Here is a 13,922-nt window from a genome sequence, read left to right on the forward strand (position 1 = left end):
GATGGTGAAGAGCTTCTAATCTATCACGAAATACCTCTCAGTTAGTGCAAAGAGCACTCATGAACAATAAATAGTAAAGTAGGCATGATGGCATGCTGCTTTTCCTGTGTATGGAAAAATTCAGCATTTCTGTTTCCGCTTGCATTACTCCTTTCTATACCATCTTTTGGTCATAAGCCTATTAACGAGATAAGTACTTCCATTTATAGTGCATTTTTTCCCATATTGGTGACAAGGTTTTTGAAACAAACCTCTTGCTTGTCTCAGAAACCAAGTTGCTGTCCTGGAAGTTTGTTTCTCTTTGCCCTGGGCTACTTATACTTTTGAGGTAACAAAATGATGCATTATATGTCAATAGTGCAAAAGCACATCCTGGCAAAACTAAAACATCAGGTGATAGCAGGCTACCTTTATTACAGATGTAGAACAAGATCACCTGTACTATATTAGTAAATTAACATGTAGGTGATCTACAAATGGCTTTGTAGTCTTATTAAAACATTTAATAGCATCTTGTTTGAGACAGCCCTTTGAAGAGAAATCCTGCATACCCACAGCCAACACAATTCAGTGTTGTCATTCAAGTCTCATTTGTGCTATTTACTGGAGGATGATTAAAAATACTGTTGTACTTCATATAAAGAAGCAACCTAAATGTAGGCATTACCTTTGTTTCATTCATGTAGTTATGTTGTGTTTTCCTTCCTTGCTGCACACAACTGAAAAGCATGCTGCAGGACTTACTTTCAGACTCATACATGCAATTTCTTTTCCATTGCTTTTCTTTCTTGAGTAGAAAAGTACATAAATTACAAGTTATATTGGAGAAAATAACATCAGTACTAGAAATAACAGTTATACTAGTTCACAGCTAGGACTTCTGAAACCCTAACATTTATGGAAATTCTGTATGGAAACATTATTTCTTTAACTACTTAGTTTTCCTTGGTTTTAGTCTTATTGTTTAGTAATTTTCTATTGATATTTTTGTGTTTGACCTTCTTATTTCTACATCAAGTAAATAGGGGATTTGCAACCACAGAGCAGTGGTTTAAAATCTGCTCTTGATCTAGTCAGTGAAATGGTTCTTACCAACTTTGGCCTTGCTTTTTCTTTAGCGTATCTAGGGTGATACAATGGCACTAATAGCCCTCTTTCTGTGGTTTAGATTTAAGTTGGTTTCTTTAAAAACAGTGCAACACCTAACTATTACTATTCAGTTTACATTCACTCATAAAGATAACTACAAGAAGTTATATTTGCATATACTTGAGAACAAAATGTTATATAGAATACTAAGGTCCTGTTTTGAAGTGTTTGCTAGAGAGATTCAAATACCAAATCCACAATCAAGTGGATTAAGGACTTTTGCTTTATGGAAGGCAAAAATCATTTAGTAGTTCATAGGAAGAGGTCATTTACTATAAGTACTGCTCAAATTCTGCATACCAAAGTCTTAGTAAGTTACTTGCACTTTCTCTGCAGCTAATAGAATTAAAGTTTGAGAAGTTTGATGTGGAGAGAGACAACTACTGCAGATACGACTATGTCGCAGTGTTTAATGGTGGGGAAGTCAACGATGCGAAAAGGATTGGGAAGTATTGTGGAGACAGTCCACCAGCGTAAGTAACTGTCTTTGATGATGAACTTTACAACACTATATGTCACTTTGCTAATGGTTCTGTACTAGGCTTTTGAAAGATATTTTTTTCCCTTAAATATCTCGTTTTCTATCTCCAATTGCATTTCTAGGAGTTGTTTAGTATCTTGTCTCTCCTGAGGTTTTCTCTTTTCCTCTGTCCCTCCATGGCTAGCCCTGGCTCCAGCCCATGTTCTATCCTGTCCCTCAAGGCTCATTAGAGCTCAGTCTAATAATGCCAACAGTAACGCTATTGATATTGGTATGATACCAGTATTAATGCTAGCTGAACACTAGCATCACTTACTGTGTTTTGATGGTAGATGCTGAAGCGCAGGATCCAGCTGAACTCCCTAGTCCCTTGGCTCTTGACTCACTTGATCTGACTCATGTTACCTTCAGTCACACCCCTTCTGCATGTTCCATGGCTGCTCCATGCGTCACTGCTTACCATCTCTTGTGTGTCACTGCTCACCATCTCTTCCAGCTGTGCCGAGGTGTGTCCCCTCCTGGCACATGAGCGTGCTGGGTAGCACCACAGGCTTTCAGCAGCTTTACTGTCAAACTGCTGCTGCCACCATCCTTCCCACCCCTGCTTAAAAAACAAACAAACAAAAAAAAACCACTCCCAACGTTTTCAAAATCCCAACCCCCAAATAAACACGAGACCTCCCCATAATGGCCCCACCTCTCCAACGCCCAAGAAACAGCCCCAGTGCAAGCAACGGTAGCAATAGTAGATTGTAATTATTTAAAAAGTATGTCTTTTTTGAGCAAGGCTAGTAATTTTTAACTTTTTTCCTCCCTTGTTCCCCTTTCATTAAGCATCTTAAAACTGAGTAGTTTTACAAGATGAAGGGGATGAAGAAATACAAGCTATTAAAAAATTCATGGAAGCGTGTGAATAGATTTAAGTCTCAGAAGTGACAGCTAGGTTGATTCCCAAGAGTAACTAATTATGGTATAAGGGGAGGAGGTGCATGCCTCAGTCTTTTTTGGGATTTACTGTGAGTTTTTTTGGTTTTTGGTTGGTTCTTTTTCTAAGGTTATGTGGTATACCCTCCAGAGACGAGAGGGGAGGCAGACATTCTGCAGAATTCTAAGAAGACTTTTCTTCTCTATGCAGCAGCTATACTCTTTCTCTTGCTATTTCTGATCATTACCTAATAGCATGACAATGCTAGAAATAGAGGAAGTAAGCCTAGCCCTACGGAAATGTATTTGAAATTTGGTAAGGATTTAATTAAGGGCAGTGTTGCACCTAAAATATATTAACTTCTGTTTCCTTCAGCCACCTCAGGCTTTTGGTCTGGAGTTGCACTTTTTTTTTTTTTTTAAACACCAAGTTCCAATTTGGAAAAGATAATTTCTTTTCAGGCTTAAGTTCAGTGCTGTCTTCTTGTAATAAAATTAAAAACCTGCTCTGTAAAAAAGATACTGACACCAGAAAGTCTTACAGGTAAAATTGTGAAGTGCTAGTTAATTTAGGCCATTAAAATGATGCAAGAGACTAAATTTTAGCTGTAGTTATATATATGTAATCACTTCCTTATTTGCAGGACAAACTTCACTAGCAGAAGTAAAACTATCTTTCCTTATTGCCTCCAACCCAAAGGCTGTAGTATGGAAGGAGACCGTGCAAGGCAGAGTTAGTATTAAAGAGTCCATAAGGCAAGAAAGTGCGTTACAAGTCATTGGACATCCACTTCCACCCCTTTGCCAAATGACATTCAGAACTCCTCCATTTTTGCCTCATGTATGTGTCCATAGCAAAGCCACTTCATATTTTCCAGCTTAGAGTTTTGCCTGAAAAAAAGATGCCATGCATTGTTGCCTTGCAGTGCTGTGGCACTTGGAATGACTGCAGGTAGATCGAATACATCTCCAAACAGGCAATACATTTCTTTGAGCTGAATGTTGTAAGCACCAGTATATATATCAGATAACAAAAAATCATCATCTGAAGTAAAAAAAACTCTTCCCCAAGGGAACTCTACTGGACACATGCCAGTATTTTACACAGAGTAAAACACAATGGCCAGCAGATGACAGAGGTTAGTAATGTTATTTAGTGCTTTACAACAAGGTAGACAGGTACCTCATTGAGGAGCATAGCATGAGAACCTCATTGTGACTTTGCAAATCCATCCCTTACAGCTGAACCCTTAACATAGATCAGTAAGGTATTTACTTTTAAGTTCCTGTAAAAATAAACAAAAAATAAATAACCTAACTGAATCGCCCCCTAGAAATACTTAACTAGCAATGTTCCATACAAATACCTTCCTGCCATGGGTGTTTTGCTGAGCACAAGTTGGATCCAAAGGACGATGGAGTACACGGACTAGTTTCTTACCTGAACAGAGCACAATTAGAGTCCAGTTTAACTTTCTCTTTTTCCTATTTAAGTTGTGACATTGCAGACCTTTTCCAACTGAGGTAAGAAGTGAACTCTACAAGATCTTACCCTTCCCTTGGTTCTCAAAAGACAGCAGGGAACAACACCCCTTCAAAATGAAGCCGGTGGCTTCCAGTCCCTGTGACTTAGTTGCCTCTTTCCAGTTAAGACGTAGCCCAGCTGTGCAGTATGCTTTGAACCCTCAGGATTTGGTCTTGGCTGACAAAGCAACGCAGAAGAAAGAAGTGGTAGTTAATCCCTGAGAGGTGACCAGGAGTGGCTTCCTAAACCACCTCTCAACTGTGGCTCAGCATCTTTCCCCACAGCAGGTCAAAGCTGTGAATTGGTCTGCCAAAGCCCTAGTGGGCTTCAAAAATATAGTGATTTTAGTATGGACTTTGTGCAACAGGCAAATAAGGGCAGAAGTCTGGGCTCAGACCCAGGCCACATAGCTCAGAGATGAGATTTCCTGTTACAGAATGTTAGAATTTTCCTGAAAGACAGTTTTAGGACAGCATTGCTTACTATCCTGATCTAGTCCAGAGCTTGAATAGTCACTTTCCCTTACAAAATAATATATAGACAGCTTATGTATCCAGTGGAAAGGGAGAAAGTATGGCTCTTGGGGATTTTCCACTAGCTCTGCAGAATTCTCACCAAAATTTATCAGCTGGGTTCAGAAAAACAGTAAGGACAGGACCACTGTTGTAAAAAATACTGAAATCATGGTATGTAAACTGAATCATGAAGGAGGACTTCTATATAGAGTATTATTTACGGATCTGACACAGCAATTAAACAAGGTGGAACTCATTAACCAGTAGTTACAGACAATGCAAAGTGGCATTTTGTAACAGAAACAGCATACTTAAGAAAGATTAGTAAAGTGGATACCTTGAACTCATTTGGTGGTTGCAGAGATAGACCCAGATCCAACTGTAGACCAGGAAGCACATAGTGTAACCACATACCTGATTCCTGAGTGCAATTTGTACACTACATAAATGAATGGTACAGATCATAATAATAAATTAGGAGAAATCATCACTCTAAAAAACAAACACACCGTCCACCCTTGAGACAAAAAGCCTTTTTTCAAAAAGATAGTATACACCAGTCAAATTTTTCAGATTACTTGGTGTTTTACTTCTGGTGTTCAGCGAGCAGAACAAAGCTTTCCTATAGCTGGTAACTCCCCTCCTAATTCTGCAGCCTGCATCAATACTGTGGTAAGAAAATCAATCTGTGCAATTACCGCAGTAACTGTAAATCAGAATTCCAGATAATCATGCACTTACTTTTGGTTATGTCAAACTCAGCCCTCAGTGAGCTGATTTCTGAAATATCTGGGAAAAAAAAAAAAAAAGGAAAAAAGAAAAAGGAGATAATGACAAGTTTTTACTCTAAAAGCCCTAAAAAGTGTCTTGAAGAACTCCTGCTAAAGGCTCATGAACTCTGTCAGATTTCCTGAGAAGAAGCAACAAAGTCAGTTTAGTGAAAATACATCTTAAAACCATTTTCTCTTTTCTTCTCTCAAGTATCTTTTGCCTCTATGTTTATCTCTATATTAATTTTTCTTCCTCTTTCCAAACAAGATAATCTGTGTTAATAATTGTAAATGAATATTGAGACAAGGTCTGTGGAATGCTCAAAAGAAGAAGAGAAGTGTTCCTTTGCTAGACTTGCATGCCATACAGTTTGCTCTAACAGTAGTCTTGAATGAAGCCTCATCACACTACATCTAAATCCAGAGACAGTGTCACAATAGATACTACACAGTTTATGAACTGAAAATTAACACACAGAAGAGTGCTTGTTTACAAATTTTCAACTCCTAACAAAATAACAGCATTAGCTCTCTAAGGTCTCAGTAATAAACATCCAATCATTGGTAAAACCTGGGTCCACAGAAGTAGTACCAACCCCAAATATTTTTTAGTGTTTTTATTGAACAATTCCAGAGTCCAACATCAAATTAATTTTCTTCAGACCTTCCAAATATATATTTTTCAATAGACAAAAAATGATTTAAAACCCCAAAACATTTACTCACCTCTGCTATCTATTGATGATTTCTTTATTATATTTCCCCAAGGCATTAATCTAACCCTCTTCATTCCATGTAAGTGAAGTCTGCAATGAAGCCACAAAGGAGTTTAAAGACTGACACTGACATAACCCTCAGGAATCAGAGGTTTATGATTCAACAGAATGAGGTTCTCAGTTATAACATCAGTGTCTGACATGCTAGCAAAGGAACATGTATTTCAGTATTAGTCTGGGGGCAGATAGAGCATTTATAATAATAATAAACATGAAGCACCTTTTTTTTGTGACAAGAATTCTATTAATGGTTTTTGGCTTTGACATTAAAACTAATGGAAGTTACTTTTTTCTATTCCAGGCCTATTCTATCTGAGAAAAATGAGTTGCTCATTCAGTTTTTATCTGACTTAAGTTTAACAGCTGATGGTTTTATTGGCCATTATAAATTTAGACCAAAAAAGTTACCAACAACTACAGTTCCACCTACTACCACAACAACTCCTTCTACATCAAGTAAGATTTTTTTATTGGATTTATTTGATTAGAAAAATAATGTATTCCAGGAGGAGAAGAAGGTTTTGGAAAAAATTAACAGAAGGTATATTAAAAGTTAGTTTTGTGGTTTGTTAGTATTTAAGATGTTGAGGAAATTAATTAAAATTAATATACTCAAGAGAGCACATAGAATCTAGTTAACGTTATTAAAAAGAAAACTCTCCAGTTCACTGTGACAGTTACTCACTCCAGCTCAGAGAATATTCTTGTCTCTTCTCAATTTTTGATAGCTAACTAGCGAGCATCTTTCACCAAATTCCATAGAAACGTAAAGAAAATTCTTTTGCACAAAAGTTCTACATATTTCAGGAAATAGTTTTATTTCAAGGAACTTTTTCTTCTAAATAAATTAATATGTAAAAATCTGGCCATATTTCTCTTCATGTAGTTATTAAGATAAATTGTTATGGAAGCCGCCTGAGCCCTCTTCAGATTCTGCCAACATCCTGTCAATGTGATGCTCTCAGAATTGTTTTTATTCAAAGATTTTCAGGGACAAGAATTTATGAAGAAATATGTCAGATTAAAAATAAGTTTACTTTTATATTTAAGACCAAACAGAACATATGAAAGATCAGGGAAGGATTTCTCTGAAGGCCTTGCCAAAACTACCTCATTACTGACATACTGAAGGGACAAATTCTTACAATTTCTATAATCTGAATGAGAGCAGTTTAAGATACAGTTATAGCACAAAACCAAATTATTTATGATGTTTTGCAACAGAACCTGATCTGTACTTAAAATGTATCAGAAGTCAGGACAGAAATGGCTTGTCAGCAGGAAACCAAGAAGTTGTGGTGCTTAAATACTGAGACTGAGGTATTTAAAACAGATGAAAATAAACATGAAAAACATGCAATCATAATGACCTGTAAATCATTCTGATGTGACTAGTACTCCAATGATAAGTAATTCAGCTCTTTTTCACTATAAAGCACTTCTTAAAGTTACCTCCAACACCCTGTCTCAGTTAATCAAGGCTGTCACATCTCATGCTGCAAGCTTTCTAAAGTCTTACTGAACACCAATGAAGATCACATGAAGACTAAAAACAAACAAGCAAAACAAAACCAAACAATTCAAAGCAAAACAAACAAAAACCAAAACCCACATCAATGAAAAATATGGGGATGAATTTTTAAACGGGATTTGAAAGGCAAAATAATGAACAGGAAGATCTAACAGCCATGGATGTACACGGAAGACAAAGAAATTTGTTTGCCACTCAGCTGAATTTCAGAAATCTTCATAAAAAGAATCAGTTAATTCATTAAAAGAGAAGTATAAATATAAAGGAGAACTGTAAGAACATAAATAAGAAATCGGTCAGAAGCTCTTTTTCAGAAATTATAGGCTAAGACTTCTGCAAAATGCTGCATTCTAAAGAAAAAAAGCCAAGATATTCTTCATAACTAATTTATTTTCTTTCAGGGGGAAATTAGGGTTATGTAGGTTGTCTGATTTATTTATTTTTTAACCTGTCCATCTCTCAGCTCCATCTTTCTAGTAATTGTGACCTCATCGACCCATTCCAAACAAATTTGAAAAGAACATTAAAACCTTAAAAATAATACAGCCTTATGTGCTAAGTCTTAGCCAGATCAAATACAGAGACTACTAATATGCAACCTAAGGAGCTGGTGTGAAGGAGAGTATTTACTTGTCTTGAAGCAAAGCATTGTTTCAGAAAGGAAATGTAAGTCAGTGCTAAGCAGCTGTAGCCCCTAATCTTAAGTAGATAATTCACATGTTACAATGTGTTTCAATGTCATCAATAAAAATTATACAGTACTTCATGTCATGAAGCTGCTAAAAAAATTTAGAAAAAAAAGACGGGAATTTGAACTCTGATCTTTTCCATCACAGCACTGTAATTTCTGACAGAAGTCCACTCCCTCCCTTTGCAGTAAATGTTACTGTAATCTAATGTTATCATACTTAAAATGTACTACAAGGACTATATTACAATAGGCAAGAACACTACCAAGTTACACATTTAAAATCACAGCACAATCAAACAAATTCTCTGTAAAAATCCTACTGTGTAATACCGTTAAAACACACATGGAAAGAAGATTGGAGTTGATGGCAGGAAAGGGGTATATGGTTATTGTGGCGTTCATGTGCATATCCAGATTTTTATTTCCCCAAGCATACTGCTTGCATTTGTTTCAAAATATCTTATTTTAATTTATTATGTGCTCTTCAAAAAGGTTTGAAACCTACAGTTGCCCTGTGTCAGCAAAAGTGTAAAAGGAGTGGGACTCTTGAAAGCAATTACTGTTCAAGCAACTTTGGTAAGAAAGCAAAGTCTGTTTCTTACTGACTTGACACTGTATGTTTATACATCTAGGAATTTTACCAGATGTATTTCTGAGTTTTAATTAATACATAAGTGATGTTTTTACATCCTCTTATGTGCGTATCTGACATTAGTATCTGTGTATCCCTTAAAATGCTCTTGGAGATATTCTGAAATAGGCACTGCAGGTATGTCTGAAACAAGCATACTTCCTCAATCTAAAAACCAAATGACTAAATATAAGGCAACCTCCTGTAGGAGAGCATTGATTCAATTAGTGTCTCGTCATCTCACTCATCTGTAATCGGCCAATACATATTTTATGCCGTATCTGCTGACTGTTCCATAACTCAGTTTATAAACTTCCAAAATACTTTTAAAATAATTTATAAGGCATGGAAGCTTAAAAAAAAATGCGTTTCATCCACGGACACAAATCACTGATGAAAAAAGGGTGTTTGCTGTATAACTGGATAGCATTGTCACTGATGATCTGTTATGTCTCAGAGGCTTTTCCCAAATCAATACTTAGCTTCTTAATTCCCTTAAAAGATGCCTTACAACCATTAATCCTGTATGCCAACCTGGATGCAACAACTTCGTCCCCAAACCATTTTTTTCTTTTTAAATCTAATTCACTCTAATTTTATAGCTAAACCCATGCGATTAGAGAAAGTCTGCTGTTTCAGGGAAGTGGGGACAGCTTAGTATCATTTTGCTGAAAACCAGACCAGGGCTGTGGCTGCACCCTAAAGCAGAATGAAGTCACTGCAACATGAGACTGCAGGAGAGCTGGGAATTCAGCTTTGTGCTAGAGTATTTTCAGTTCATCTTCTCCACTGTTTTAAGATTAGTCATTGAAAATAGTATCACGGTGTAGTGCTTAACTAAAATTATCAAAATTTAGAACAGGGCTTCTCAATGATTGATGCATTCTAGGAAAAGTTTTATATTTGGTGCCACCAAAATTTGTCGGTAGTGAGTTTTTATTACTGGCATCACCCACATATTGAGAGACTGTTTCCAGTATTATTTGCGTCTTTATTAAGGACTAATATGTTAATTCAGTTTCTATGGTCCCCAAAATTTATTTCTAAAAGATTAATTAAAATGTATCAAATGTCTTTTTTCTAGTAATAACTGGAACAGTAATCACAGCAATAACGCGTGCTGGAAGTTTGCATGCAACAATATCGATCATTAATGTATATAAGGAGGGAAATCTAGCAATCCAGCAAGCAGGCAAGAGTATGAGTGCCAAGATTGTTGTAGTATGTAAGCAATGTCCTCTCATCAGAAGAGGTAAGTACAGCAAAATAACTGCTTTGTTTGTTTATAAAAGTTTTGAAAATTGTTCTTTGAACTACGACCACAAAAATCAGAATTACAATAATTGATTCTATAATCAGCAACTAATATTTAAATGAAATTAAGACACAAACAACTAGTTATTTAGGTTTTTATTTCATTCTTAGTTTTACCTATAAAAGATGAGACTCAGTTCAAATGAGTTTGAAAAACATTGTTTTTAATACTTGCATGACAGAAAGTAAAATCTGACTTGGCTCTCTCAAATGAAACTCAGTTTGATTTTGTTTTTTACATATATGTGTATTTTTGGATATAGTTTTCATACGCGGTTATTCAGAATGGAAAAACAACAGCATACTGAACCTGAAAGAGCAGTATGTCACAGCAAATAAAAAATAATGTGTTATCCTGTTGCTTCTCTCCTGTATAGATTTACATCTTTGCTGTAGCAATGCCAGTAGTATTAGTATAGAATAGCTCATTCTATACCTGCAAACAGCTAGTATTTCTATAGCTATTTTAAACAGTATTATTTTATAGAGTAGATCAACAAAGATTGCCAGTTAAACATAACAAGGGCAACCTATACAATGCTATAAGAAATACTGAGGCTGTTTCACTGAAGTAACTAAGCAAAAAATAAAACAGTCATTAGCTTTTCCTCCTGAGCATACCAGTAAAACAGGAGAACATACGTGGATGGAGCTATAGCAGGAAACAGTCAACATAATCTAATAATCACCAAAAAAGAAAACCCACATAAATGCCAGTGGTGTCCTAAATGTTAAGTATTACTTCAAAGGGGGCAGTACCAAAGCAAACAATCCTTGTCAGATTTTTTTTTCTTTTACCTTTAGTTCTTTGGAAACCAGACATCTGTCTGGGAGACATAATAGCATCCTTGGTGGAACAAATTGTCTCCTTTTAGGTAGACTGCTGGCTCCAAACCACATACTTTTGCTTCTCTTCCTAAATCTCTGTGAATTATTTAATAGCCATTACTTAATATCTAAACTTTGTGCATTTCTGCTTACTCCCCTATAACACTACTCTTTCCTGCCTCAGGCCTTGCAAATCTCTAACCTTTCTAAGCCTTGCAAATACTCAAATCCATCTGATTGCTCCAAAGCCAGGGTTTATCACGCATTAAGTCCACTCTGCTTACCCAACTGCCTCTATATATTTCTAGAGTATGTTTATGTACTTGGGGGAGAAAAAGGGAATGGAAAGAATGGGGTGCATTATCCTACAAACTGAGCATATGAAAAAATATCCAAAAATTAATGAGATGCATTCCTCTTTGGATGTTAGTGACTAAGTTATCTAGTGTTTATACTGCCTTTCTAATGTTTTTTAGACTCATTTGACAATCTGTATTTAAAAAAATATCTCCCATATGTTTAACTATACAGTAGATGCTTACTTATCTACTTGATTTTTATGTAATTGTGGTTCATTGTATGCTTTGTATATGCTTTGGGTAGGAAGGAAAAAATGCCACAAGACAGCGGTAACAGAGTGAAAAACAATGCAGACCACAGATACAGAACTATACTTACTAGATCACGCCCTGGAGTTCTGCCTTGTAATGTCATACTCTCCTTTGTAGGTTTAAACTACATCATCATGGGTCAAGTAGAAGAAGACGGTAGAGGCAAAGTCCTTCCCAACAGCTTTGTCGTGAGTTTTAAGACTAAGAACCAAAAGATCCTGAATGCCTTGAAAAACAGAACCTGTTAAAACTGAACTCTGCAGCTGCACTCTATCATCTGTCTTGGAAAAGAATTTTCACTTAGTTTAAGTCATGAAAACACTGACTGTCAGCACTAAGACCATGCTTACCCTCTCTTCCCTCCTACCCACCTAAGCTCATTCCAGCACAAAGTGGCATCAGTTACAAATCCTGAATATGAAAGTTGAAGATTTGCAGCACAGCCATCTGATCTGAAACATACCAAATTCCAGTTACTTGGAAGCTGTTAATTTATAATAATTGTCCATTTTTTAAAGGAGTTATATATGTAAAATAAAAATTTTAAGTGCAATATTTATAGTAACTCATTATAACATAGCTTTTTCTCTGAAGTTTTTTTATTACATGGATTCCTGCATTATTATCTGTGCTTAATAAAATATTTTAAGATTAAATCATATACTACCTAGTTATTCATTATGTATAAAGTAGGGGATGCTACACATATAAAATGCTGTGCTGGCAGCTCATATCAAACAGCTCAGGGCTGTAAACACGTTCTGCGGATTGCTAAGCTTTTGCCTTACTGACTGAACCAAACAGTGTAAATGACAGAAATGTTTATTTACAAACCAGATGTAATTTCACAGTTTTAAAATTGCAGTTTTATGCTTTGGTTTTCAGTATAAGTTTCTGTGCAGATTAAGGGGTTTTACACATTGTTTTCTCTGCACTTCCCAGCAGCAGCCTGGGGTGAGGCACTGTGGAAATCATGCTCAGAACTGTGTTCGACTACAATAGCCTATTTTTATTTATGACAACAAGACCATCTGTCCTGTAACTTTTTTCAGTGCAGCAAGAAGAGTCTAGTAGCCTGCTCCTTCTCCCCCCAACGGTAGGTAGGAAAAGCTCCTGCCTGCCTGCTCTTCTCAACACTCTCCTTAAATCAGCTTGTTTTCCAGTCTGAACACCTCTTTTTACTGTTTCTCAAAAAAGCAAATTGCTTTTCATTCATAAAAGAAAATAAATCCAAATTCTACTTAACATTTTAAATGTAAACTAATGTAACATACTTCTGAGGACTGGCAAATGTGTTGCAGTAGAAGGGATATATGAAAACCACTTGAATACAGCCTTTTATATCTGTGCTCACTGCATATGGAATCTAAATGGATTCCTCCCACTACACTCTCCAGTTTGGAAGACTCAAGCCTGACTGGCCCCTTACGGGAATCAAAGTGCTGAAAGCAGTAGTAGCCTTGCAACAGGAAACAGGAGCCAGTGCTTCAAGAAACACGGTGCCAGTTTTCTCATGTGAGAATCAGACACAAAACAGAGGTAACAACCTTCCAAAAATAAACAGGTTTTGAAAGCAGATGTAGTGAATGTAAAATTCAAGCACATGAAATCCAACCTGCAAACATGTAAAAATTATGTAACACAATTATCACATTAAAAGTGACAATTTTTGAAACCACTCCAACAGAAATAATGATTAAAAAAAAAACTATTTTACCAAGAGAATAAAGTAGGATGACTTTCCATAGTGAATGTTTTTGACCTTTCTCCTGTAAACAGAAGTAGCATGAAGTTTTCATGTACAAGATATCAAAGAAAGATCAAATTTGTCGTAGAGCTACCGTTACCTTGATTAAATTGACATTAACACAAAAGAGAAATTAACATTTTTCAGTAGACTCAGAAAGAAATTTCGTCCATCCATGGCTAACCATCTGACATATTTGTCCCCAAGAACAAATGAACAGTTTGATGAAATCATAGCAAGTATTTACAGTTAAATATCTTAAGGAACTAAAATTGATTAAATCAAGACCTAGAACACTGTTTGGGGCATTTTTTTTTTTGCCTCATTTTGCTGCTGCTTAACCTTTGGCACTTAAGTATCACAGACATAGAATTTTGTCTCTGTGCATGTCCAGAACTGTTCTATGAGTGTTCTATGGGGCATCTCAGA

General features: G+C 36.1%; 1 protein-coding gene and 1 long non-coding RNA gene across 2 annotated transcripts in view; one reads left to right on the top strand and one right to left on the bottom strand.

Annotated features, from left to right (window-relative positions):
• The window catches only part of LOC118247001 (uncharacterized), a 21,361-nt gene extending 19,882 nt beyond the window's left edge, over positions 1-1,479 (bottom strand). The window contains exon 1 of the long non-coding RNA XR_004778277.2: positions 668-1,479. This is a non-coding gene — a long non-coding RNA (uncharacterized LOC118247001). The remainder of the gene's footprint in view (positions 1-667) is intronic.
• Positions 1-12,407, top strand: part of PCOLCE2 (procollagen C-endopeptidase enhancer 2) — a 24,423-nt gene extending 12,016 nt beyond the window's left edge. Inside the window, exons 5-9 of the mRNA XM_035544650.2 lie at positions 1,486-1,622; positions 6,442-6,596; positions 8,855-8,938; positions 10,078-10,245; positions 11,864-12,407. Coding sequence (XP_035400543.1) covers positions 1,486-1,622; positions 6,442-6,596; positions 8,855-8,938; positions 10,078-10,245; positions 11,864-11,994 — 675 coding nt within the window. The 3' untranslated portion in view covers positions 11,995-12,407. The remainder of the gene's footprint in view (positions 1-1,485; positions 1,623-6,441; positions 6,597-8,854; positions 8,939-10,077; positions 10,246-11,863) is intronic.
• The last annotated feature ends 1,515 nt before the right edge of the window (positions 12,408-13,922 follow it).

The sequence above is a fragment of the Cygnus atratus genome, chromosome 9, assembly GCF_013377495.2.
Source record: "Cygnus atratus isolate AKBS03 ecotype Queensland, Australia chromosome 9, CAtr_DNAZoo_HiC_assembly, whole genome shotgun sequence".
In the NCBI taxonomy this organism is placed as follows: domain Eukaryota; kingdom Metazoa; phylum Chordata; class Aves; order Anseriformes; family Anatidae; genus Cygnus; species Cygnus atratus.